The sequence below is a fragment of the Maniola jurtina genome, chromosome 12 (genome assembly GCF_905333055.1).
Source record: "Maniola jurtina chromosome 12, ilManJurt1.1, whole genome shotgun sequence".
NCBI lineage: Eukaryota > Metazoa > Arthropoda > Insecta > Lepidoptera > Nymphalidae > Maniola > Maniola jurtina.
The window spans coordinates 9,833,754-9,861,657 of NC_060040.1; the positions used below are offsets into that span (position 1 = coordinate 9,833,754).

Here is a 27,904-nt window from a genome sequence, read left to right on the forward strand (position 1 = left end):
GTGTTATAAATTTTTAATTTACACTTGTTTAAGTCAGATATACTGTCGTCAGTCTAAAGGCGCGGTCTCGCCATATAATTTGCGGCTGATTGCAAATTTTAGATTTTGGTGCAAATTGGAAGCTAGATTGTGCGACGCGTAGTCGAGTACCTATTTTTTTTATTGTGAGATAGGTTTGTGCTTGACGACAATCATACCTGAGAAACAGAACAATGATGAGGTCTAAGTTGGAGTGTGCTTACCTAGAAGATGCCTATTTACTCTTGCCTTGAAAGTATTCAAGTTATATTTGGCCGGACGCCGAAAGGCCATTCCACAACTTAGTAGTTCGTATCAGAATCATTGAGCAAAAAAGCTTTGTATGAGTAGATTCCGGGCCAGCCGATTGGTAGCTCCCGCAACAGCGCAGAGGACTGAGCGAGTCAGCGAGCAATCTGCCTTGAATTGAGTATTGTACGCGAAGCTTGACTACTTCATTGACAAGTGTGAAATTAAAAATTTATGACACCCCCGACAAGTGAAGGTTACAGTAACTAGAAAAGAGCTGATAACTTTTTTCGAACCGATTTTCTTGGATTATAGCTAAGAACACTCTCGATCAAGCCACCTTTAAACAAAAAAAACTAAATTAAAATCGGTTCATTAGTTTAGGAGCTATGATGCCACAGACAGATACACACGTCAAACTTATAACACCCCTCTTTTTGGGTCGGGGGTTAAAAATAGTATCATGGGCCAGCCGCAAACTACTGTACCCTGCACCCTGAATCAATCTTTTTGCACTCTGGTTTAATGACGCTCATATTGTCAGATTTAAAAATATCTACCAACTACATATTACAGAAATAATATAATTGATAAATTATATAAAATTAAGGTGGGCAAAAGTTACAAAAAACATCCGTTATTGCTAGTTACTGAATTAAAATAATTTCGTAATAGAACTAAAGAACCAACGATTTTATCATTTCGTAACAATCAATATTAAATTGTCTTATTCAATCGCATGTAATAGTAAAAACATTGTATTACAAAATCAATAAAAACTTATTATTACGTATCAAGTATTCATTCCTGTCTATGTAAACACGACTAGTTTATGCGTGATGTTATGACTTATGAGTTATGACTGATCCGTCAATGTTTTTTTTACTTTTGTGCAATGGATTGTATCTCATTGTCTTACTGGCGAGAATTCTACGACAGTATCTGGAGCATTATGCACTATGGTGTATTGTGCTTTGTTCAACTCTTCTCTGTTGAGTTTCTTCTTGTCCACAGGCCGTATGCGCGTACGCAGCTTACCGCATCGTCCATCCGTCACTTTTTCATACACTTCTGAAACAAATACATAATATTTTGTTTAAACTGGCGACACTTGAAATTTGGATTTATATCTGCTAATTAAGGTTTCAGGCTCAGACTAAGTAATCACAGAGTTAGGCCCATGCTACGCTTTAACTGTATAAAGAGAAAATAAATATCTATTTTATGGACTATTCAAGAATAAGCGAACTTTCAAGACTGGTCACAGTTTATTCCAAGTAAAAGTAGTTAATTTACTAATAATGCTCTCAACTTATACTTTCAAATAGTTAACATTCCTATTGTACCGGTCTATTTATTGAATAGATACTCACGTTCTTTCTTGAAAGAATTGTGGCAGGCCATATGACAGAGCGAAGGGAATCCTTTCAACCTGTCTGGATTAATGGGATTCAGTCCCACCGGGCTGCTACAAATTGGCTCCTTTTTCCCCTTACACGCATTCATGCATGATTCGAAATTATTGGTCCTTCTGGTAGACTTTTGTCGTCTAGTTGTCGATGGTCGGACTGTCGTTGTAGGATTTATGTGTATGTTGGTAATCGAACCCTGTGGGGCTTTGACGCGTACTGTTAATACGGGTTTGGAATTAACAAGTCCTGCAGGTTGTGGTACTGGAGGTAAAATTGGACTAGCAGTTGTCGGAATTGGTAACGCTGTTGGGTTGGCACTTGGAAACTGTAGTGGGAAGACCAATGTTCCAGGTGGCCAAGCAGCTGGGGATATATTATTAGTATTAGTCAGTATAGGTTGCGGACTTCCTGACTGGAAAGCAGGTGCAGATGAATTTATTAGTATCTGTTGTGGATTTTCTGGCTGGAATGTTGGTAAAGTTCCTTGAGTTGACGGTATTGACATCGTAGACTGTGATGTTGAGGATGTGGAAGTTGCTGTGGTCGGCTGGTTTTGCGTAGTTGCCTGAGTTTGAGGTGAAGTTGGTGGCGATGGCGGTACGACAGACGGTTGAACTGGATTGACTGGTCCCCTTGGATCAAAAACAATAAGGAAATTCGGTAATTCATTTTTCGGTGGATTTTCCACAACTTGTGACGTTAGTTCTGGAGTTTTTTGAACTGGTGATCCTCCATTTTGTGAAGGAGGAGGATTTCCATTCTGTACTACTGCGATATTAGGCGTAGGCCTAGGAGTAGGTGGTAATGTCGAAGTTGTACCGGTTGTCGGTTGCGTAAAAAGGGCCGGATTCTTTGAGGTGCCCGGTGAATCACTTGTGAATATCTCCGTTATGGGTTTCGGTGTGTAACCTGGTTCGTTGACGAGGTTTGCGGCGAACCATTCCGGCTCTGATATTTCGCCTCGGCATAGTTGTAACACTGAAAAGAAAAAACAAATTGTTCAGTAAGGTTTAGAAGAGTATTGAATAATCGAACCAACGAGTAGACGTGGTCTCCTGAAAGTAAGAAGAGAAACAATTTTTCTTTTGTTTTAATTAAGAGCATACCTATGCATATAGTGATATTTATTATACACATAAGGTCATAATATGACATAGCAATCATAATAATTATGGAGGATGGTATATATCTAAGTATAATAATATGGTCATTCCCATTCCCACTATAAGATTTAATATATTATGCGCTTATTTGACTTTAGAATGATGCTCCCGGGCTTCCTACAAAGCATCTGTAAGTATAGGAACATGCAACAATTCGACGTGTTGTTTTCTCTTATTTACTGTCTTCACAACTGGCAGCGGAACTTAAACAAGTTTTCAAGGCCCACTTTTTGCAATCGCTCTCCCTAAGGTCAAGTCCCTCGACGGGTGACAGGAATATTTTTGTCGTTTCATTGATTAAACCGAGGGACGCAGTTCGATTGCATAAGAAAGAACCGATAGGCCTGGTTATTGGGAAATAAGTAACGGGAAACCTATTACAAATATGCAGAGTACCTATGTTTTTATTGTCTCGGAACATTGCAATTATATTCATAATATGTTTAAATTCATAATTTCAACATTTTGTAATCAACCAGAATAATTTTAATATTACGTACCTATAAGATTCACTTATTTATTATTTGCACACCTATGTGTAAGGTAACTTCAATTAAATGTTAACACCTACTTGTACCCACATTCCAGCGAATTATAAACCATTATTTATTTATTTGATTTATTAGTTATTATTATTCATTCGGTTGTATACCTACTTAACATATTTTACCCGACTACGGCAAAATCAAACGGAAGGGCTATGATTTTAGCAGTCTATGTATGTATGTTTGTATCTATGTGTGTTTCACTGTAGCGCCTGAACAACTGAGCCAATTTTGATGAAATTATATGTATGTCAACCGATTCGTTATTATGGTCCGGGTGACATAGGCTACAACTTAGAGTTTAGACTAATAACGTTTCAATTCTATGGGCTACAATTTACACGAACAAAATCAGGATGACCGATGTTACATATTTAAAAAAGTGAGTCTTTCAATTATTTTTTGCTATCGTATCGAGTGAGATATCAATAGAAATAGGTGAAAATTCTGACTGTTCATAAATACAAATATACCTAGTACAATGTTAAAAATTAAAATACTTGAAAATACCGAGCGGCAGAAAACCAATTAGGTAGGAATTTTACCCTAAATTAAAAAAAACCCTCAATTAAAAAATTAAACATAACTTAAAAAAAACTTCTTTTTAAAACATGGCAACAACATGTAAACATGGCAACTCAGTACTTCTTTACCATTGCATGGAGATCACTTTAGATACTAGAGTGCACTCAGTAGATATATAGGACAAGAAATAGGTAGGTACTTGAAATATCGATACGTACAAAACGCATACTTAAGTGTATAGAGTTAGAAAGCATTTTCAATTACAGCTAAGCTTAGATTAATATCACTTTGTTGAGTAAAGGCTTGCGTACATATCACTATGCAAGAATTTTAAGTAGGTAGGTTGGCTGGCACATATCTAATATAAAGTATGTACATACGTAGGTTTAATGACGTACTTAGGCTTTGTTGTATCTATACCTATTTTCAGGAATACGAGAGCTCTAGATAATGGTAAAAGAAGATAAAAAAGGAGAACCTAACTAGGTACGTATCTAATATTTTAGGCCGGAACCTAGCTACAACAATCCTTGTCATTTTAGAGGCCAATCAAACTTTTAACTGCCGAATCCAACTTGGCTGGACTGTGTTCGGGAAGCTTCGAGATTTCTTCGGTGCTTGAAGACCAGACTTCGAACAGTGTTTATTGCCAGTGATCACACTTCACACTAATAAACATACAGACATAGACTGCTAAAATCATAACCCTTCGTTTTGGTTTTGCCGTAGTCGGGTAAAAAGACATGTGCATTGTCGAATCTTGTTGCTTAAATAACATCATAATTTCAAAACTGACTCCCGGTATAGTAACACAGTTAATCTAGATCAAGTGAAAATCACATGAAAATCAATGATCACGATTCAGATTGACCATAGGACTAGGTAGATCCGGGCCCCTATACAATTTTGGCCATTCATATAAATGGTTGATCGTTGTCACGTTATGCATGCTTGATGTTTGTGTTGTTACCAACACTACACTATAATAGGCAATAGACGTGTTACTATAAAAGCTCGAATTCCGGTAAACCCTGAAATTTTCATAAACCTAAGTTATATAATTTTAATGATAAAGGTCCGAAGTACTTATCACAAAACAGTTCGAGTTCGAATATTACCATTAAAACTTAGGACATCTCAAGGTTTACATAGGCTGCACTAAAAGTATCGGGAATGGAATATTTCCACTGTCCCTGTCATATTAAAATCTTTTTAATTGAAAACTCCTTGGTTTTAAAAATCGAATACCATTTATTTATTTAAAAAAAGATTCTCGGTCTTTTCACAATGTCTTGTCAAACTGAAACTTGTTTAGTTGTTGAGAAAATGGAATTGACTCGAGAAAATTCTAGAGCGATGATTTATTATGACTTTCGAAGTGGTTTAACACAAAAATAGTGTGTTGACCGGATGATTTCTGCATTTGGTGATGAAGCCCCATCCAAAACCACAATTTATCGCTGGTTTGCTGAATTTCAACGTGGACGTGTCAAGCTCAGTGATGATCCCCGTCAAGGTCGTCCAAAAACTGCAGTCACCCAAGAAAACGTTGATGCTGTGCGTAAGCTGATTGAGGAAGATCGACATGTGACATACCGCGAAATTCAGGCAACTTTAGACATTGGCATGAGTCAAATACAAATATTCTTGCATGAACAATTAGGTGTAAAAAAAGTTGTTTTCCCGATGAATACCGCATTTGCTCTGTGAAGAGCAAAAAGCGGCTCGCGTTACTTGGTGCGTCAGAACTCTCGAAAGATTCCACACAGGATCCTCAAATGCTGTATACAACATCGTATCAGGTGACGAATCCTGGATATACGCGTACGAACCCGAAACAAAAAACCAGTCACGAGTTTGGGTGTTCGAAAATGAGTTAAAGCCAACAAAAATTGTTCGTTCACGAAGTGTTGCAAAAAAAATGGTGGCCACATTTGTCTCCAAAACCGGCCATGTTGCGACTATTCCTCTTGAGGGACAAAGAACGGTTAATGGAGAATGGTATACTAGCATTTGTTTGCCACAGGTAGTTTCTGAACTCCGTAAAGAGAACTGCAACCGCCGCATCATCCTCCATCACGACAATGCGAGTTCTCACACCGCGCACAGAACAAAAGAGTTTTTAGAGCAAGAAAACATAGAATTATTAGACCATCCGCCGTACAGCCCCGACCTAAGCCCTAATGATTTCTGTACTATCCCTAAAATAAATAATACATTGCGTGGTCAGAGATTTTCATCACCTGAAGAAGCTGTGGACGCCTACAAAACGGCCATTTTGAAGACCCCAACTTCCGAATGGAATGGTTGCTTCAATATTGGTTCCATCGTATGGAAAAATGTGTCAAATTTCGCGGAGAATACTTCAAAAAGCAATAAATACATTTTTAAATAGTAATGTTGTGTCACTTCCTTGATTCCCGAAATTTTCAGTGCCGCCCTCGTACTGCAAAATTCTAAGATTAATCTTAGTTCGGGCTTTTACACTAGCATATATTATGATTTATGACATAACGAGTACCTACTAACTTAGAGCCTCAATAGCGCAACAGTTAAAAGAGTGGAGTTCGAAAAGTCTCCGGTTCAAACCCTACCCGTTTCACTTATGTCGTACCTACTACTAGCACAAGCTTTATGCTTAGTTGGAGGGGAAAGGGGAATATTACTCATCATTATAAACGTATCTAATTTTCTTTAAAAAAAACTTGGTAGTTCTGGACACGGCATAGGTCTATGGACACGGCCTAGTTCATTAATCAAGCTATAAATCATCAGCTGTCCAAACATTACACAACATAAAGCTACAACTAGACTAGAAGTACCTAGGTAGGTACATACCTACTAAACAATTGGTAAATAGATAGGTATTTATAATAACAGGAATAACATGCGGGAAATTAGTAATTTTCTGTTAAATACTACCTTTAAACTGTGGTGTGTTAAGAGGGCTCTCTCCGTCACTCGTTTCATACAATCGTAGTTCCAATTTCATTTGAATATTAAGCAACCAAAGTCCATGAAATTTTGCACACATATTCTAGAAACTAATATCTATGTCTGTGGTTTTCCAGATTTCTGTTAAAATATTCGGTTTCAAAGTTAGGCGGTCTTAAAAATTTTTATACAAATCTTTGAGCCCCTGTAATTTTAAAACTACATATTTTTTGAAAAATCTAAAACACCACAGACACAGATATTAGTTTCTAGAATATGTCTGCAAAATTTCATGGACTTTGGTTGCTTAATATTCAAATGAAATTGGAACTACGATTGTATGAAACGAGTGACGGAGAGAGCCCTGTTAAACGCGTTTGTAACACTTTCATTCATACCTTCCTATAATTGCCTACTTATAATTTAATTATTGAGTAACTAAGTATTAATGGTACTTAAGAGAAAACTACATACTTATTTCCGTAAAATTTTAAAGATTTAGCTTTAGGCATACTTTAAATTTTTAGACAAAGATAGAAGATTTAACACACAAATAATTAGTTACGTAGACTAATAAAACTTTTTATTGGATGCGAATCCAATAGATACATACGTACTTACAGGTAAATAAATATCTAGGTAACTCTGCTATAACCTAACTAAGGTTATAGCAGAGTCACAAACTTGTCTGCGATTTATTTACCTGACATTTGGAAAGAGCCTCTAACATCTAAACTAAAACGTTTCCAGTTTGTTTTTTTTTTTATCAAATTCTGCTAAAATTGATGATAGAACAAATGTAGGGTTAGAAAAATTAGGTCCGTGTCAGTTTATCTATCTAGGCGCACTGTTAGTGAATATCTAAATACTTAGGTACTTAAATGTATTCAAGCAATCGTGATCAAAATAAGTAATCTTTGTGTTTGTTTTCCCCAAGTAACTAAGTAATATAAGTATCTACCTACGCAAAACTTGTTTGAATTTACTTCATACCTAAGTAATATAGGCAGCTAATGTTAACGGTTGGCGTTTCCACTAAAAAATCGAACAATGTCCACATCACACACGTATCAGTGCATCCAAACAATAGGTGAAAGTATCACAATCCAACAGGACACTTGCTTGTACATAGCAGTAACACGGTTCAATGGAAAATGTTGAAACGGTATTTTATTACGAAAATATTGTAATATCACCTTTATGTATATCGGAGTAAGATTGAAAATAAACACTCACGTGTTAAAACGACGAGCGCAAACGCGTGCTCCATACTGGCTGGTCGCAGTTGGTCTGCTGTTGGAACAACCGAAGACCAGTCTGAGTAAAACCAGTACAACAATTTCAGTAGCAAGTCGCAAACGTATACGCTGTGATTCATTGTATTGGTTGTTATGAAATCTGGCACGTTAAACTATTTACTATTATTTTTATTCGAAGTTGGTTTAAAGCATTTGCTTCGTGCTTTGCTTGGTTGATTTCTGTTCTTATAATGTCTGCTTATATGGACAGCATATCACACTAATATTGTGTGTGTGTGTGTATGTTTGTTACTCCTTCACGCTAAAACTACTGGACGGATTGGGCTGTTTAGAATGGAGATAGATTATACTCTGGATTAGCACATAGGCTACTTTTTATCCCGGAAAATCAAAGAGTTCCCACGGGATTTTTAAAAAATTACATCCACGCGAACAAAGTCGCGGGCATCAGCTAGTTCATAATAAAAGACAAACAAAAAACTTTAGATAGATCTTGTATTGTGCTTACCTTAGAGGTAGTAGTACCTTTGAACTCTCTTTAGAACGTATAGTAGGTACCGTGCTTTAGAGAGTAAGTATTTATAGGTAGGTAGGTATATGAGCAAGTACCTACTTAGTAGGTATGTTCCTTGTTTAAGAAAGCGAAGTAAAAAATTGTTATTTTTTACTTCGTCTCGGGCAAGATAAAAACTTGGCCTCAGATTAAGCTTAGGTTTTAGTTAGTAAAATGGCCGGGTTAGTTAGAAATTAATGTTTCTTTCATGTGTTAGGATTCTGCCTACTACCTTCTACTACGTATAATATGTACTGTATATACATAAGTAGTATGTACCTGCATACATTCTATTGATTAAAGGTTTTATATTGGCTTGTACTTTGTACTTTGTAGGAATCAATTTCATAAGTCTACTATAGATTTTTCTTCGCTTAAAGGTTCATGATCGATTTACCGTTTTGTAACAATGTAGTTTTGTCTTTTTTTGGTTTAGTAAGTATTAGCTACCTACCACTTAGTTATACAAACTTCTTGCTAATTTTTATGAGAAAAGATAAAAATCTATTACTTACTCAGTTTCTATCTGCTTCTTTTTGGCTTCTATCATCACTCTGTCATAAATCATATGTTGGCATCAATATTATAAAATATAACTAGATAGTGAATTCTTAAATTATTCTGCTATGGTTTATGCAATTTTTACTCAGGGCTATGGTAAAATAAATGCAACAGGTGCTATGAAACCGGCACGTTTTTGCCCAAGTGTTTATTTTCGTTCGGAAAATTGGAAAGTTCGATTTGAAAGTGTTTAGCATTGCGATTCTACTTCTACTTGTTATTTTAAGTTTATCATATTCAGCAACAGCTGTAACTAATGCAACTACGGAAAAGGTACCTAGGTATCACTATTCATATTATAAAAATATGCGTGTGTGTTTGTTTGTTGGTTTGTCCTTCAATCACGTCGCAATGAATCGACGTGGTTTTTTGCATGGATATAGGACCTGGAGAGCGGCAGAGAGCTACTTTATAACACGGAAAATCAAAGAGTTCCTTCGGGATTTTCGAATATCGAAATTCATAGTTTTTCTATTCTAAGGTTTTTCTATAATTACCTACTAACTTCATCCGCGTAAAGTTTCATGCACTCCCTCTCTAAAAGCTCTCTAACATATTTTTTACAACTTGGTTACACCGTTACACGAAAAGAAAAAAGACAGGTAGGTACCTATAGCTATAAACTTTATGTAATGTAGGTAACGTAAGACTTAAAATTACAATTAACAAAATACAATTGCTTTTATACATGGCATAATATTGTATATCAAATCTTTGAAAAGAGCAACCGCCGAGTTTCTTGCTGGTTCTTCTCGGTAGGAAAGGCATTCCGAACCAGTGGTAGATGCTTTTGACGATTCAAAAGAACTTGTAAAAGTCTAATTGAATAAAAATATTTTGAATTTGAATTTGAAAAGTGGCATCTTAGGTATTTATATAAATGATACCTAATTTACGATCTCGACTAGATCAAAGGGAGATTTGCTTGATGTGCCCAAACATAGGCAGAGGAATCTGATCAGTGAATAATCTGTTTATCTGGGTTTATCATTACATAACAGGTACCTATTAGGTACGAGAATTTGGCTATGGCATAAAAATTTCGCTAGGACGATGTTTTCCAAGGTTTATCTAAATATTTCGCAAAATTTTTGTCTGATCTACCTAATTAAGTTCTAAATAGGTACCTACTTCATTTATTACAGCGTTCTTTGGTCAGATTAAAAGAGATCTCTGCCCATGGCGAGGTAAAACTTGGAGAATTAAAACATCATGTAAGTATAATAACGGCATTTCTCCTTTTTAGGGTTCCATACCCCAAAAAGAAAGATGGAACCCTTATAGCATCACTTCGTTGTCTGTCCGTCTGTTCGCCTGTCGTGTCTGTCAAGAAAACCAATAGGGTACTTTCCGTTGACCTAGAATCATGAAATTTGGCAGGTAGGTAGCTCTTATAGCACAAGTACAGAAAAAAATCCGAAAACTGAATTTGTGTTGCATCACAAAAAAATTAAAATGTGTTCATGAACAAATAATTAGTAAGTACTTATTTTCAATTTTCAAAGTAAGATACCAAATGGAGTACCATGTGAAAGAGATTTAAAAATAATAAAAATATCTGTTTTAAATGCACAGGGCATTCTAAAACAGATTTTTATTTATTTTTACGCATAAGTTTTTTATTTAACGTGCAAAATGTCGAAAAAAAAATACCCGAGTACGGAACCCTCGGTACGCGAGTCTGACTCGCACTCGGCCGGTTTTTCAGCAGAAGTTTGGATATTTTTATGCATAAGTTTTTGAGTTAACGTGCAAAAAAATACCCGAGTACGGAACCCTCGGTGCGCGAGTCTGACTCGCACTTGGCCGGTTTTTCAGCAGAAGCTTGGACTGTCTGTAAGTCAACCAATCAATTCTATACCTACTACTGATCATATTGCAGGTGTTTATTTTTCGGTTATCTAACAAGTGGAATCTGTGGTACCGGGCCTTCTGTGCTGGGAGTATTATAACTCACGTGAGGGTTCTAACATCGGCGCACTGTTTCCTTACTAATAGAAAAAGGTTTGTTAACTCTTTCCTTTTCATTAGATAACCATAGAAAACTTTACTGGCGCTGTAATCCCCGTTGCTTGAGACTCTCTTGGGATATTAACCAGGGCCATCTGCATAAGCAATGCATAACGCATAACTGAGTTGGTTCCTGTAGTATTGGAGGGGTGTGAGGACGTGACGCTAGAGCTCAGTGATTCATCAACTAATTGTAATAACTGTCATCCCTCCACCACTTCACTACCGCAGGAGTCCTACCATGCATAGTATTTCCATGACAATCACCATCGATCCACTTGCTATTCCATTTAAATGAAATAATAGGTTCCTAGAGTCGCGAAAAACGGTAGATACTCACTACTCAGAATGGTTCCCATTTCCACGCCCGAGTAATATGATAAAGCAAAGCTTATTATCAGGAATGGCGATATGTTATAACATAAGGCTATCTAATAGGTAAATATTTTTTCTCTCTTTACTCTTTAAGGCCGATTCACACCTAGCACGTACACGTGACACGTGCGTAGTGATGAGTGTAAATCCTAACACACCGGGTTACGCATGCGTCCACGCTTTACGCAAGCCGTGTGCCTTGTTTTATACAGTTCCATACATTATAACAGAATGGTACGCGCTACGTCTACGGTTACGCAGCCTGTGTGAACGAGCTATTAATCTCTTAATCTCTATTTCTTTTTCTTTTAATCGTAGCTTTGACGTGAATTAAGTATGTAGGAACGAGACGAGTTGGTATGATTTACAATAGAGTATGCTTTACCTTGGCTCTATCAATTTACTTACTAATTATTACTTTCAGGAGAAAATATAATTTTGACGATATTAGAGTTGTAGCGGGAATTTTACACGTGCAAGCTCCGCAGCTAATGTACGACGACGATGTCCAGCAGTGGCGAATGATCGATCATCTCTACACGCAAAAGCTGTTTAGGTTCCCAGCTTACAACTTGGCAATTGTTGTAAGCCTACTAACTTATTGACTAAACTTTATGATTTTTACTAAGACATGATCAACTTAAAAAATTTATACCTCGACTAAGTAGGAACTTAGATACTCCTATTCTGCCTTAATAATATAAAAAAATATCTTGGCGTAGATATTTAGGTTAGGTATTCATGTATCCACCATTTAGGATTTATCACTCTGTTGCTACCTAAGTATTTATATTTACCGTAGCCTATGATGCGCAGCCAACAACACTTCATTTATAAGAATTTCATGTGTAGTTTGCCAATTTTATGGAAACCGATGAACTGAGAAATATAAAGGCTGCCTACAGCTGCTACAGCGGCCTGAGTTTTACTTGTACCTACTCTTAAGCAGTGGCGTGCACAGGTTTAAAGCCAGGGTAGGCAGTAGTAGTAGGTGTTGATTTATTACAACTGGGGTAGGCAGTACTTTTGTACCTCTATGACCTGCACGCCACTGCTCTTAAGTTAATGCCCTTTGCAACCAGCTGAGCTATGTCGGTTAGGTACTGTGTTTCTTCTACCGGATCTCATTTCTGATTTGATCACGTAATGTAACTCGGAGCATAGCTCTCTCCACCGCCCATTGTCTGAATTTTTTTTTTGAGGCCCATATAGTAATAGCGACTATGAATCTAAGATATTTTGATTTTGCAGAGAGTAAAAACGCCATGGATATTTAACCAATTTGTTAACAAAATACCATACGCTACATTAGATCAAGATTTTGATGGCGTTTGCATTGGCACCGCAGTGAAGACTACTAAGGTAATAGATATTCATCATCATCATGATCATGATCCTCATCACCGTCCCACTACTGAGCACGCGTCTGTCCTCTCAGAAGGTCTTCTCAGGATGTTTTCCTTCACCGTTAAAGCAAGTGATGTTTAATTGCTTAAAACAAACGCAAAGTTAGAGGTGCGTACCCGGGATCGAACTCTCGACCTCCCGATTAGAACTACTAGGCTATCACCGCTTTTTTAATAGATATTATTTCCTTTTTTATTTAGGTCTGCCTTTTTTTTTTGTTGACGCTGGGGAATGCATTTACGCATCCCCCCCGGAAGCTAGCCAGCCAGCCGTGAGGCAGCCAGCCAGCTGAGGGAGGGTATGTGGGACTCGCCGGCCGAGAGGCGACCGGAATACCCACTAAACCCCAGCGGCGCTACTGCGCGTCGCCTGGCGACTGGGTCACGGGAACGGCCGAAGCAAACAACCGCGACCCAGCCAGCGGGGACCTGCTCGGTCCCCACCACCGCACCTCCGGGACGCACAAGTGCGTCCCCCGACCCTGGGACGCGCACGTCGCCCGTGTCCCATCCTACGCTTCGTCCACTGTGCCCTCTGCTAGTCAGAGGGACACGCGGAGAAACCTCCCTCCCTGCCAGGTCATTAGCCATAGCCAACAATATCTCCGAAGAGAAATTATTAGCCATGTGACCGGGGCGCACCGGCCCGAACACTGCTCTTCCCCTCGGACGCATCCAAAAGGGACCAGCATCATCCAGGCACACTGGGAGGTTACCTGGCTGGCGCCCCTATTTAGGTCTGCCTGGTGAAAATCAATATGTAATAAATAGTTAGGTAGTTGTTTGTCAATTTTAGCGAATTTATAAAAAAAACTTGTATGGAAAAGAAAGTTAAATTTTGTTCTTTTTATAGAGCTGGTCCAGAGACAGGTATCTTTACGCAGCCAATTTCTACTTGACCCAGAGACGAAAGTGTGAACGTCAATTGCTGAGAAGTTGTCTGTTATATTATTGCACGGACTATGATGTTTCAATGTCTTCATCCACAGTACGTAATTACGAGTATATCATTATTATCTATTTAATTATTTAGGTACTAGATTTGCATAGGTAGGTACATAATTTATAACCTATGCATAAAGTCGCTTTCTAACTGTGAAAGAATTATTAAAATCGGTTCAGTAGTTTTCAAGTGTATCGATTACAAACAAATATTTCCTCTTTAATTATTATTATTTATTAGTATGAGTAGGTACATTATGTAGATAACTTTGGACGACCGACGACGGGACGCGCTGTTCGATAGTAAAGACTTCAACGAGCCTGCGGTACGTAGTAATATTATTATTTAATTACTTATTATTATATATTCTGTGCCTTTGGCTAAGATTTCATCCTCTTATTTAGGATGTCAAGATTTTCCAGGCACATCCCTCAAACTTATCTAAACTTTTCTTAAGCTATGGTGCATTTTAAGCAATTAAAAATTACTCGCTTGAATGGTGAAGGAAAACGTTTCACAGCCCAACATAGTTTAACCGATTATCAAAAAGTTTGGTGCAGAGTTAGCTTACATCCCGGGGAAGGACATGGGCTACTTTTTATCCTGGAAGATCAAACAGTTCCCACGGGACTCTTAAAGGCCCATCCGTTTAACCGATTTTCATGAAAGTTGTAGCCCGGAGCTTGCATACTTACTTAGGCAACTTGTCATCTCGGAAAACCAAAGAGTTCCCACGGGATTTAAAAAAAAAACTAAATCCACGCGGACAGTCGTGGGCATCATTTAGTACTAAGTATAATAAAATTATAAAATGATGATGATTCAACGAAAAGTCTTCAAAAATATGAATGCTTTTGCAGGAAATAGAAGGTGGTGGTCTTATATGCCACGGCACAGGGGATCCGGCAGAAGACGAAAAGCTGGGTCTTCTAGTCGGAGTATCATCTCTCATCAACATTGGTCTTCCCTCCCTGCACAATCGCGTCGGACTGTTCCACAAATGGATAACAGATGACTGCTATGAAGCTGCTATTATTAATATTTACCTGCTTTTTGCTTGTATTGTGATTTGTATGGTCCATAATATTGTGTAGTGTTAATATAGTTTGTACATTAAAATATTATAAAATTAGGATATCTGTTAATATTTGTTCGAGCTAGCATTAGCAAATCTATAAAATATAATACGGTCCAACACATATGTATTTAATATCTACTAACTTTTTTTTCTTTTATTCATTATAGGCAAGCTTTTAAACACAATCACACCTGATGGAAAGTGATGATGTGGCCTAAGATGGGACGCGTTCACTATTCACTATAACTTGTCCCCTAAGCTGACGTCATGTTGGCACCGTTGCAAATCGCGGAATAAGCCCTAATAAACCTTACGCGCCGGCCACACAGACCGCGTGTGCGTCGCGTAAGCGTAGACGTAGCGCATGCCATTGCGTTCTAATGTATGGAACTGTATGATACATAGCATACCGCTTGCGTGGCGTGAACGTTCGCGTAGACGTAATGCGTACAGTTATGTCTACGGATTCACGCGCGTGTCACGTGTACGTGCTTGGTGTGAATCGGCTTTTAGTTAAACCTAACCTAGTAAAACAAGAGCCTATGACTTGAAACTTAGTTTTTTTTCGTTGCCAACCATAGGCAAAGATCGTAACCTAGGAAAGTAGGTAGTTTATCCACAAACTCAGCTGATCTGCAGATGGTAAATAAAACAATCAAAATAGCAACAAGATACTATGTATTGTCATGATCAAACACAATAATCTGATGTCTAGTTCGTATGTAGAACATTTGTCCCGTTCGATGTATGAGTAGTAGGACGAGACCCTTGTAAAGAATGACCCTACATGGTATCGGTGTCCACTGACCACTCCAACAAGTATTCCTTTTCCTCCCACTTCATTGGGATCGCCCGTGTTAGTGCATACAAGAGGTCCACCAGAATCTCCCTAAAATCATGAAAATGCGATTAGGTTTTTGATGTTTTATGGCCGATTCACACTAATTGCGTATGCAGCACGTACACGTGACACGGGCGTAGTAACGCGCGTGAACCCGTAGACGTAATTAATATTTACGCACGCATTACGTCTACGTGAACGTTCACGCCACGCAAGCGGTATGCCATGTCTCATACAATTTCATACATTACAACGCAATGGTACGCGCTACATCTACGCTTACGCAGCCTGTGTGAATGAGCTCTTAAGGACGCCTTTGCAAAATGAATAGGTATCAAAATTGCACTACTACATAAGTACACTGCCCACACGCACACAGCTGCGTCAAAATGAGTGAATCGACTTGATTTTGATACTTTTATATTTTTATTTTATTTTATATTTGGTCATCTATTTTTTTAAACAGTTTTTTTTTAAAATATGTATCTTGACAATAATACAGTAAGTAGAACAGTGCCTACAGACTAAGGGTCTGATGATGAAATATTTCACCATGACTTCTTGGCAATGAACAACATTTCCATGCTTATGAAATTATGAGCTCCTACTATGACTAAAATAATCTGAGAAGGATAGCATTACATTACCTCCCGACTTGATGAAATTGCATACTTTGGAACCTACTACTGGAACTCAGAGACGAATAGAGCTAGGTGTTTCGAGTTTGGGCTCATTTTCTTAGTCATGATGAGATCTTACCTCCGGATTTGTGGAGTCACCTGATGGTATCCTCGGAAGTCACTATTGGAACTCGGAGACGAATAGAGCTAGGTGTTTCGAGTTTGGGCTCATTTTCTTAGTAATGATGAGATCTTACCTCCGGATTTGTGGAGTGACCTGATGGTATACCTCGGAAGTCACTATTGGAACTCGGAGACGAATAGAGCTAGGTGTTTCGAGTTTGGGCTCATTTTCTTAGTCATGATGAGATCTTACCTCCGGATTTGTGGAGTGACCTGATGGTATACTTTGGAAGTCACTATTGGAACTCGGAGACGAATAGAGCTAGGTGTTTCGAGTTTGGACTCATTTTCTTAGTCATGATGAGATCTTACCTCCGGATTTGTGGAGTCACCTGATGGTATCCTCGGAAGTCACTATTGGAACTCGGAGACGAATAGAGCTAGGTGTTTCGAGTTTGGGCTCATTTTCTTAGTCATGATGAGATCTTACCTCCGGATTTGTGGAGTGACCTGATGGTATACCTCGGAAGTCACTATTGGAACTCGGAGACGAATAGAGCTAGGTGTTTCGAGTTTGGGCTCATTTTCTTAGTCATGATGAGATCTTACCTCCGGATTTGTGGAGTGACCTGATGGTATACCTCGGAAGTCACTATTGGAACTCGGAGACGAATAGAGCTAGGTGTTTCGAGTTTGGGCTCATTTTCTTAGTCATGATGAGATCTTACCTCCGGATTTGTGGAGTGACCTGATGGTATACTTTGGAAGTCACTATTGGAACTCGGAGACGAATAGAGCTAGGTGTTTCGAGTTTGGGCTCATTTTCTTAGTCATGATGAGATCTTACCTCCGGATTTGTGGAGTGACCTGATGGTATACTTTGGAAGTCACTATTGGAACTCGGAGACGAATAGAGCTAGGTGTTTCGAGTTTGGACTCATTTTCTTAGTCATGATGAGATCTTACCTCCGGATTTGTGGAGTCACCTGATGGTATCCTCGGAAGTCACTATTGGAACTCGGAGACGAATAGAGCTAGGTGTTTCGAGTTTGGGCTCATTTTCTTAGTCATGACGAGATCTTACCTCCGGATTTGTGGAGTGACCTGATGGTATACCTCGGAAGTCACTATTGGAACTCGGAGACGAATAGAGCTAGGTGTTTCGAGTTTGGGCTCATTTTCTTAGTCATGATGAGATCTTACCTCCGGATTTGTGGAGTGACCTGAAGGTATACCTCGGAAGTCACTATTGGAACTCAGAGACGAATAGAGCTAGGTGTTTCGAGTTTGGGCTCATTTTCTTAGTCATGATGAGATCTTACCTCCGGATTTGTGGAGTGACCTGATGGTATACCTCGAAAGTCACTATTGGAACTCGGAGACGAATAGAGCTAGGTGTTTCGAGTTTGGGCTCATTTTCTTAGTCATGATGAGATTTTACCTCCGGATTTGTGGAGTGACCTGATGGTATACCTCGGAAGTCACTATTGGAACTCGGAGACGAATAGAGCTAGGTGTTTCGAGTTTGGGCTCATTTTCTTAGTCATGATGAGATCTTACCTCCGGATTTGTGGAGTGACCTGATGGTATACCTCGGAAGTCACTATTGGAACTCGGAGACGAATAGAGCTAGGTGTTTCGAGTTTGGGCTCATTTTCTTAGTCATGATGAGATCTTACCTCCGGATTTGTGGAGTGACCTGATGGTATACCTCGAAAGTCACTATTGGAACTCGGAGACGAATAGAGCTAGGTGTTTCGAGTTTGGGCTCATTTTCTTAGTCATGATGAGATCTTACCTCCGGATTTGTGGAGTGACCTGATGGTATACCTCGAAAGTCACTATTGGAACTCGGAGACGAATAGAGCTAGGTGTTTCGAGTTTGGGCTCATTTTCTTAGTCATGATGAGATTTTACCTCCGGATTTGTGGAGTGACCTGATGGTATACCTCGGAAGTCACTATTGGAACTCGGAGACGAATAGAGCTAGGTGTTTCGAGTTTGGGCTCATTTTCTTAGTCATGATGAGATCTTACCTCCGGATTTGTGGAGTGACCTGATGGTATACCTCGGAAGTCACTATTGGAACTCGGAGACGAATAGAGCTAGGTGTTTCGAGTTTGGGCTCATTTTCTTAGTCATGATGAGATCTTCTGAGGTGTACCATCAGGTCACTCCACAAATCCGGAGGTAATATCTCATCATGACTAACAAAATGAGCCCGAACTCGAAACAGCTAGCTCTATTCATCTCCGAGTTCCAATAGTGACTGCCGAGGTATACCATCAGGTCACTCCACAAATCCGGAGGTAAGATCTTATCATGACTAAGAAAATGAGCCCAAACTCGAAACACCTAGCTCTATTCGTCTCCGAGTTCCAATAGTGACTTCCGAGGTATACCATCAGGTCACTCCACAAATCCGGAGGTAAGATCTCATCATGACTAAGAAAATGAGCCCAAACTCGAAACACCTAGCTCTATTCGTCTCCGAGTTCCAATAGTGACTTCCGAGGTATACCATCAGGTCACTCCACAAATCCGGAGGTAAGATCTCATCATGACTAAGAAAATGAGCCCAAACTCGAAACACCTAGCTCTATTCGTCTCCGAGTTCCAATAGTGACTTTCGAGGTATACCATCAGGTCACTCCACAAATCCGGAGGTAAGATCTCGTCATGACTAAGAAAACGAGCCCAAACTCGAAACACCTAGCTCTATTCGTCTCCGAGTTCCAATAGTGACTTTCGAGGTATACCATCAGGTCACTCCACAAATCCGGAGGTAAGATCTCATCATGACTAAGAAAATGAGCCCAAACTCGAAACACCTAGCTCTATTCGTCTCCGAGTTCCAATAGTGACTTCCGAGGTATACCATCAGGTCACTCCACAAATCCGGAGGTAAGATCTCGTCATGACTAAGAAAACGAGCCCAAACTCGAAACACCTAGCTCTATTCGTCTCCGAGTTCCAATAGTGACTTTCGAGGTATACCATCAGGTCACTCCACAAATCCGGAGGTAAGATCTCATCATGACTAAGAAAATGAGCCCAAACTCGAAACACCTAGCTCTATTCGTCTCCGAGTTCCAATAGTGACTTCCGAGGTATACCATCAGGTCACTCCACAAATCCGGAGGTAAGATCTCATCATGTCTAAGAAAATGAGCCCAAACTCGAAACACCTAGCTCTATTCGTCTCCGAGTTCCAAAAGTGACTTCCGAGGTATACCATCAGGTCACTCCACAAATCCGGAGGTAAGATCTCATCATGACTAAGAAAATGAGCCCAAACTCGAAACACCTAGCTCTATTCGTCTCCGAGTTCCAATAGTGACTTTCGAGGTATACCATCAGGTCACTCCACAAATCCGGAGGTAAGATCTCGTCATGACTAAGAAAACGAGCCCAAACTCGAAACACCTAGCTCTATTCGTCTCCGAGTTCCAATAGTGACTTTCGAGGTATACCATCAGGTCACTCCACAAATCCGGAGGTAAGATCTCGTCATGACTAAGAAAACGAGCCCAAACTCGAAACACCTAGCTCTATTCGTCTCCGAGTTCCAATAGTGACTTTCGAGGTATACCATCAGGTCACTCCACAAATCCGGAGGTAAGATCTCGTCATGACTAAGAAAATGAGCCCAAACTCGAAACACCCAGCTCTATTCGTCTCCGAGTTCCAAAAGTGACTTCCGAGGTATACCATCAGGTCACTCCACAAATCCGGAGGTAAGATCTCATCATGACTAAGAAAATGAGCCCAAACTCGAAACACCTAGCTCTATTCGTCTCCGAGTTCCAATAGTGACTTTCGAGGTATACCATCAGGTCACTCCACAAATCCGGAGGTAAGATCTCGTCATGACTAAGAAAACGAGCCCAAACTCGAAACACCTAGCTCTATTCGTCTCCGAGTTCCAAAAGTGACTTCCGAGGTATACCATCAGGTCACTCCACAAATCCGGAGGTAAGATCTCATCATGACTAAGAAAATGAGCCCAAACTCGAAACACCTAGCTCTATTCGTCTCCGAGTTCCAATAGTGACTTTCGAGGTATACCATCAGGTCACTCCACAAATCCGGAGGTAAGATCTCGTCATGACTAAGAAAACGAGCCCAAACTCGAAACACCTAGCTCTATTCGTCTCCGAGTTCCAATAGTGACTTTCGAGGTATACCATCAGGTCACTCCACAAATCCGGAGGTAAGATCTCGTCATGACTAAGAAAACGAGCCCAAACTCGAAACACCTAGCTCTATTCGTCTCCGAGTTCCAATAGTGACTTTCGAGGTATACCATCAGGTCACTCCACAAATCCGGAGGTAAGATCTCGTCATGACTAAGAAAACGAGCCCAAACTGGACACATCTAGTTCTTCTAGTCTTCAAGTTCCTGTCGCGGCCTTCGAAGTTCACTATCAGATCACTATCATGCTCAAGAAAAAAATCCAGCTAACCATAAAATGTGATAATAGGTACATAATATTATCATTATTATCTTACCTTGCCAAAATATCAGCACAATTACGGAATAAGTACCTATAAATATCAGTTAGGGTTTTGTCGAACTATTTTGTGTTCATACAGCGATCTTTTCCACATCAAAAAATTATAGCAACCGACGCAGAGACCACCCACGAAGGCGGCTGGCCGCTGACTGATATAATTTTGAAATCATACCATTGCCCGCCCAATATCAAAATAACCCTTAGTGCACTGTATTAAGGTTTGCGGTTGAAGCAAAATACGTGAAAAATTTATACACGATGTTTTTATTTATTTTTATACTATTATTAATATAATAATCCTATATTTTGAGGTGCACATTATGTGCTAACGGAAAATATTTATTAGAAGAATAAAATCCGTACGTAAACTGAGAAAAATGTACCTAAACTTGACCCTAAATCGTTAATTCTGCGTGGAAGAGGTGAAGGAAAATCGTTCTTATAGTATCAAAATTAATGATTTTATCAAAAAATTACTCGACCCCTGGAGATAAAGGACCAATCTATTTTTAGCAATCTGTAGTTCCAATTTACTTAGTATATTTTAGCCACAAAGCGTACCGAAAATCTATACAAGTGTGCAAATACGTCCTTAATGTTCCGTACTATAACATACGAGATCCGAGACATAGTCCCTAACTATGAGCCTCGTGGGAAAGCTCAGAGTCACTCAGCGAGCGAAGGAAAGACATTGCTTGGAGTGATCAAATCAGAAATGAGGACATAGGTATGTGTAAGGTACCTATGCAATGTTTCAGGGTTCTCCGCTGAATACCAAAAAAGTAAAAAAAAATCTTTCTTGAGTGGGGTTCCAGTTGGTATTTTCATTTGCTAAACTCTAAAGTTGCTTTCACGAGTTCCATAGTTAAGAATCTATACCTACATACTCGTATGCAGTGACGGATTAACCCTTAATCAAATTAAGCAATTGCCTAGGGCATCACGTCTGAGGGGGCACCAGAAGAAGCACAAAAAAAATCCGCCCTTAGGGCATCGAGTCTCACTCACGTCACCAAAAACCACACCAAAAAGAGTTTCTAGGACTAATTTGAAAATTCGCGCGTTTTAAGTTGACATAGAGTCCGATCTAGAGTCATAACCCCACTCCCGCTTGCCCACTCGCTGCCCGCTTGTGCATTCGACAATTCGAATGCCCCCGAAAGCCGCAAGGCGCATTTCAATAAATAAATAAATAAATTATGCTTTGGTTTTTATTGTTGTCGCACCTAACTACTCCACTTCTAAAGTACGTTACATCTCACCATCTTATTTTACAAAAAACTAATGTTTTTAGGCGGTAAAGGTTTAAAGACCGATTCTAGTTGACATACGGATATGGGGGCCCATAGGCATGGATTGCTTAGGGCACCAAGTAGTCTTAATCCGTCACTGCTCGTATGTCCTTCTAAACGAGAACACTAATGAAAAATTCCAAAGAGGGTGTGAATTTATTATCTACGATCATCGAGGGTCGAAATATCTCGCAAGCTATAAAAATCAATCAAGTATTGGCGTCACTCAGAAAAGCAGGTATTATTTAAATATTTTTATCGAATTATTGGAATGTCCTCTCCAAAACCAACACAAAAAAACACAAGTTTAATGTGCAAGGTTATCCGAGAGTTTTAATCTAAACAAACTAATGCCAAAATAAATAATTTAATTAGAGCGTGATTGCTATCACAACATCTAATTATTCAGTTCACAATCCAAATACCGAAAATATGCGATATCGCTCCGAATCTCGGAAGGAGACTGAACTAAAACCTTCGAAACACCCGTATTTATGCAAGTTCAATCTTGTTGGCCGCCTAGCAACAGATTGTATGACATCGAATGAGCCAAATATCGATTTTATCAAACTACCTGCATTAGATAAATTAATAATTTTATATTATTTTTGACAACTCAAATCAATTTTTAAAAATAACCTTACACAAGGTAATTTATAAAACTGTAGTTAACTATGTTTCTTAATAATTTTGTTACTAACATTATTAGTTCTTACCTTTCCAACGTCACTCATAGCGCTAGAAGTGCATACAAAACGCCGCATGTTTTTTTTATGCAATCTGTTGCATCTGTTTGCAGGGACGAGGTCTAAATGCCCTAAAAGGAGTTTGCCTGATGAAATCTAAAAAAACAGTGGGTAGTTAATAATTACGCTTATATCAAGCTAGGTAAGCAGGAACTCTTTCTTATAGATAGGTTAAAATTTTCAGAGCGATTAGTGAGGTGATTTAAACGAGGTACCTACTATGCAACAATCACGTCATAGTTTTGTGTGTTGTGTTATGTTGTGTTGTGTTGATACAACAGAAGGCGATAAGTATACCTAGCGTTACAACACACCACATCTGACTTGTCTGCGGATGTAAGATAGAAATATGGTCATTTAATTTATATTATCACAGGTCACACACCACGAACACGCAGTGTTTCATACAAAATCAAAAGCAGGGTCCAGGAACTGCTGTTCGATCAGTATTGTAGGTGCATTCAAATTACCCCCTACTGTGTGTCGGCTCTTGCGTTGCTTCTGTATGTTCAATCCAGCAATAATAAATATGATCAGTTATTATTCTAAAGTAACTATATGCATGCATAATGGCAGGCATCTACCAATTTACTAATAATATGGTAGTCATGTCGTAAAACTGCAAGTTGCAGTATGTAACTAAGTATATCAGTTGGTACTTGGTAAGTAACTAAGTAAGTAGGTACCTATGTAGTTTGTGTACAACGATCACAATACCCGGACTGATCGTTACGAAACCTGCCACTGTAGGTAGAGGTATCTAACTGGAACTAAATGAACAGGTAGGTAGATCTATGCACTATAGGTATTATTCCTTTTCATTGCTCGGACATCTTATCTTGTACTAGCCGATGCCCGCGACTCGCGACGCCCGCGTGGATTTAGGTTTTCCGAAATCCCGTGGGAACTCTGATTTTCCGGGATTAAAAGTAGCCTATGGACATTATCTATCTCCATTCCAAACAGCCAAATCCGTTTAGTGGTTTTTGCGTGAAGGAGTAACAAACATACACACACACATACACACAATCTTTCGCCTTTATAATATTAGTGTGAAGTGTGATTATTATTATCTTTTCATCTGATTTAAAAACCTGAATTTTGAGTTTTCAATTGTAGGTATTCAATTGTACCTAAATATTTTCAACACCTCTATGGCTAAAAGTTACCCCTAGTCTTGATGAAACAGGTACTGAAATCATCCAAACATTTTTGATAATCCTATTGTTTGGTACCTAAGATGTTATGAATTTGTGAATGACCTTTTTACTCTGAGATATCCGCCCAAAACCAGACACCAGACATTTTCCATTGTAGTTTACGTACTTCCGCGCAATTGGTATGGGGCTGACGTTACTATTAAATATAAACGGTTCACGAGTCCACTGCAATAAAATAATTTATTGTAGTTTATTATTGGGTAGGTAACTGTTATCATTGGCTTTTTTATTTATTCAGATACAAGTTCGCCGTTGACTGCAATCTCACCAGGTGGTAAGTGATGATGCAGAGAGATGGAAGCGGGCTAACCTGGAAGGGGTGCGGCAGTTTTTAATAAACCCATACCCTTTTGGTTTCTACACGGCATCGTTCCGGAACGCTACATCGCTGGGCGGTACGGCTTTGCCGGTGGGCCGAAACAATATGGCTTAAGTATACGTCGGATTTGGACGTACGGTTCACGATAAATAGGTAGGTACACTAAGTAAGTCCTTACCTAAATATGGCATTTAGCAAATTCTCAATTTTGGATCCGGAATTTAATATGCTTATAAGTAAATTAGGTTTACAATCATAGAAGGTGAATCAAGGAAGGGAAATCAAACCCAATGTAAACCTTCGTGATTTTTCGCTGTCACAGCAAAATTGTTAAACATTCTAATTCAAAAAAGATAGGTAAGTATAATGAAAACATAAGGATATCTATATGGATGTGGTTAGGTATCTTTTAAATATTTACCACAATGGCTATGTCATCTTTTGGAAACTTGTATGTAACTGGATAGACAACTGACTTCAATCTCCGCCACTGGCCTTGCTCATTGGTATCCACTTCGCTGTAGTCACCAAGATTTCTCAAGTTGCCAGCCACTGCAGCTATATTCGATAAAGACCTCTTTCTTCTAAAGTGACAAGTGTAAATTAAAAATTTATAACACCCCCGACAAGTGAAGATTTACAATAACAAGAAAAGATCTGATAACTTTCAAACGGCTGAACCGATTTTCTTGGATTATAGCTAAGAACATTCTCGATCAAGCCACCTTTCAAACAAAAAAAGTTAGGAGTTACGATGCCACAGACAGATACACAGATACACACGTCAAACTTATAACACCCCTCTTTTTGGGTCGGGGGTTAAAAGTATGACATTTTATATAATTTAGGTTGCTCAGTCAATCATTCAATCAGCTTGTTTACGTCCACTGGACGTTGGCCTTCCCAAGAGCGAGCCACCACACATGATCCTCTGCCTTCCTCATCCACCCATTTCCCGTTATCTTCTTGAGCTCAGTCCAGCGGGGTAGAGGTCTTCCCACACTGCGCTTAATTTAGGTTCTTTTTTTCTATTACTTAGTTGATAATATACAATTATTCGAAAGGTTGAATACCTTAGTAAGCCCTAATGAAAGTTGAAGATGTGGACCGTGGCAGCATTGGTCAGACACTTATCGATTGTCCAATGTCCAGCAATGGGCGATAATAAGGATAATAATAATGGGTGATAATGGAGTAGCTGACAAACAAAACTGTGTACCAATCAAAATCAGGTCAAAATGCTTTGCTTTTAATTCGAATATTTTTGGCGCACTGAAAATAAGTAATCCGAACTCACGTCAACCAAAAAGGTCGTGATTTAGATTTTAGACCTTCATCTAAACGGTACAATTACAGTAAACTTCAATAGATTTTTGTTCCTTCTGTGAAATTTAATTTCATGTAGGTAATAACACTGCTTTGTTCGTCAGCTCTTTTGTTTATAATAATGTAGAAAATAATTCATACACTGCGCCACCAAATATTTTCAGGCAAATGTTTGTCTCCTCGCGGGAAAAGCAATGAGCTGCTGAAAGTAGTTTGGTTGGAGAAGTGATGGTGCCTCCGCAGAAAGTGATGTACGTGCGAGGCCTTCTGATCAGTTTCTTGAATGCTATCTAAACACAAACAATTAAAATTAAGATCAAACAGATAAACCTCCTTTTGATTTCGCCGCAGTCGGGTAAAAACCCCAACTGTCTTCCCAAAAAACGAACTAATTTTAAGATATTTTTTTTTCATAATGATTTTGACAACCTCCCTGGCGTAGTGGTCGACGCTGGGGTCTTATAAGTGGGAGGCTTCAAAGAGGCTTTCCCTAACATAGATCAACGACAAACTAACAAACTACTCCGCCTGAACAAAGGTAAACTTAGGAAGATATAGTGGGACTCATAACAGGGCATAGCCCACTCAACAAAAACCTCTTCTTTATAGGTGTTACCGACAGTCCTCTGCAGGGCCTGCATGGAGGTCGATGAAACACCGACGCACGTGCTCCTGGAATGCACGGGCGTAGCAGAACAACGAGAACGCCATCTGGGCTCCCCAACCTCACTTCATGAAGCCCTCGGCAACCTGGGCCGTCTACTCGGCTTCTGGAGCGAGCTTGGATGGCTGGAGTGACTTCGGCGGGGAGGAGCAACTCACACACAACAGACGCAAACGTTTAAGTGCGAAAACCAGCCCAGAGAGAAGAAAGAAAGAAAAAAGTGGGAGGTTTAGGTTTTTTCTATATTGTCTCTGGTCTGGTTTGTTGGAGGTTTCGCCCATGACTAGTTTCCAACCTGTCGGCAAAGCCGTGCCGCCAAGCGATTTAGTGTTGCAGTACGATACCGTGTAGAAACCGATAAGTGGTATGGGTTTAAAATTTAAATACTTCCATACCATTGTGTAACTAGTGGAAGGTTTGTCTACGCTGCGATTTCCAATGCGAGGCTGTTATTCTAACATCTTGGTATTCCAATGACAATCTTTCTTTCAAACTATATATTATTATGTGTCCCTGCTCATTAACACTTCAGCTTCGCAACTCGTAGGGCTATGCAATTACTTTGGTTTCTTTACGGATCTCTTCACTTCTGACTTGATCACGTAAAAATCTCCGTGCATAGCTGCTCTCTCATTCCTTTCCTCATAATTCATCTAATCTTCTCATATTTGACCAAGAATCAACCCGGGACCTCTTGGTTTGAAGTTTTTTTACCTGATAGGGAACATCACCCAGTTTGGCCGGCCAACCGTTGACGACGCGAGGTACGAAGTCACTTGAATAGTCAACAGATCCATTTTCACTTTTCCGTGAAGTTGCGTCCAAATTATTTATTAAAATTAAAGCAAAGTATAAATAAATTGTAAACATTAAGAAACATTAAAGAAATATTAACATCAAAATATATTTTTTATATTCAGATTATTACATGGGATTATTATAAAAGAAAATAAAGCCACCTTATAGCCACATAAAAATGACAAAAACCTAACCAATGTCAATAATCTACCCTGCACAGACATAGTGATTACATACGTCATACTCTTTGACACAGAGTACCTATAGGTAGGTACTTATTTTAAAACATTGTCTTTGTCCACACTCAACGAAACGAATATAATTATTGTACTACTGTTGCTAACGCATCGTCGTGAAATGTGTGCTAGCGAACAAGCAATGTATTTTCTGTTGACGATATCGATATT

The 27,904-nt window shown here is 39.1% G+C and overlaps 3 protein-coding genes across 4 annotated transcripts; 1 reads left to right on the forward strand and 2 right to left on the reverse strand.

Moving 5' to 3' along the window:
- Positions 1-27: 27 nt before the first annotated feature.
- On the reverse strand, positions 28-8,239 carry LOC123870537 (mucin-2-like). Of its 2 annotated transcripts, none has more exons than XM_045913885.1 (3): positions 8,083-8,239; positions 1,641-2,657; positions 28-1,335 (listed from the first exon to the last, which is right to left on the reverse strand). In XM_045913885.1, exons 1-3 carry the CDS (start codon positions 8,222-8,224, stop codon positions 1,175-1,177), a joined length of 1,320 nt encoding a protein of 439 aa, XP_045769841.1. In that variant the 5' UTR covers positions 8,225-8,239; the 3' UTR covers positions 28-1,174. The 2 variants fall into 2 exon arrangements, with proteins under 2 accessions (XP_045769841.1, XP_045769840.1); XM_045913884.1 differs by having other exon boundaries at positions 28-1,338.
- A 977-nt stretch (positions 8,240-9,216) lies between these two features.
- LOC123870538 lies at positions 9,217-15,084 on the forward strand. The gene is made up of 7 exons (XM_045913886.1): positions 9,217-9,492; positions 10,365-10,433; positions 11,102-11,223; positions 12,029-12,188; positions 12,856-12,966; positions 13,864-13,998; positions 14,814-15,084. The coding sequence occupies exons 4-7, from the start codon at positions 12,096-12,098 to the stop codon at positions 15,045-15,047; spliced, it is 573 nt and encodes a 190-aa protein (XP_045769842.1). The 5' UTR covers positions 9,217-9,492; positions 10,365-10,433; positions 11,102-11,223; positions 12,029-12,095; the 3' UTR covers positions 15,048-15,084.
- Positions 15,085-15,686: 602 nt separating this feature from the next.
- On the reverse strand, positions 15,687-27,658 carry LOC123870015 (ovochymase-1-like). The gene is made up of 6 exons (XM_045913169.1): positions 27,414-27,658; positions 26,177-26,325; positions 25,131-25,293; positions 24,433-24,555; positions 23,141-23,266; positions 15,687-15,920 (listed from the first exon to the last, which is right to left on the reverse strand). Exons 1-6 carry the CDS (start codon positions 27,567-27,569, stop codon positions 15,687-15,689), a joined length of 951 nt encoding a protein of 316 aa, XP_045769125.1. The 5' UTR covers positions 27,570-27,658.
- Between the last annotated feature and the right edge of the window lie 246 nt (positions 27,659-27,904).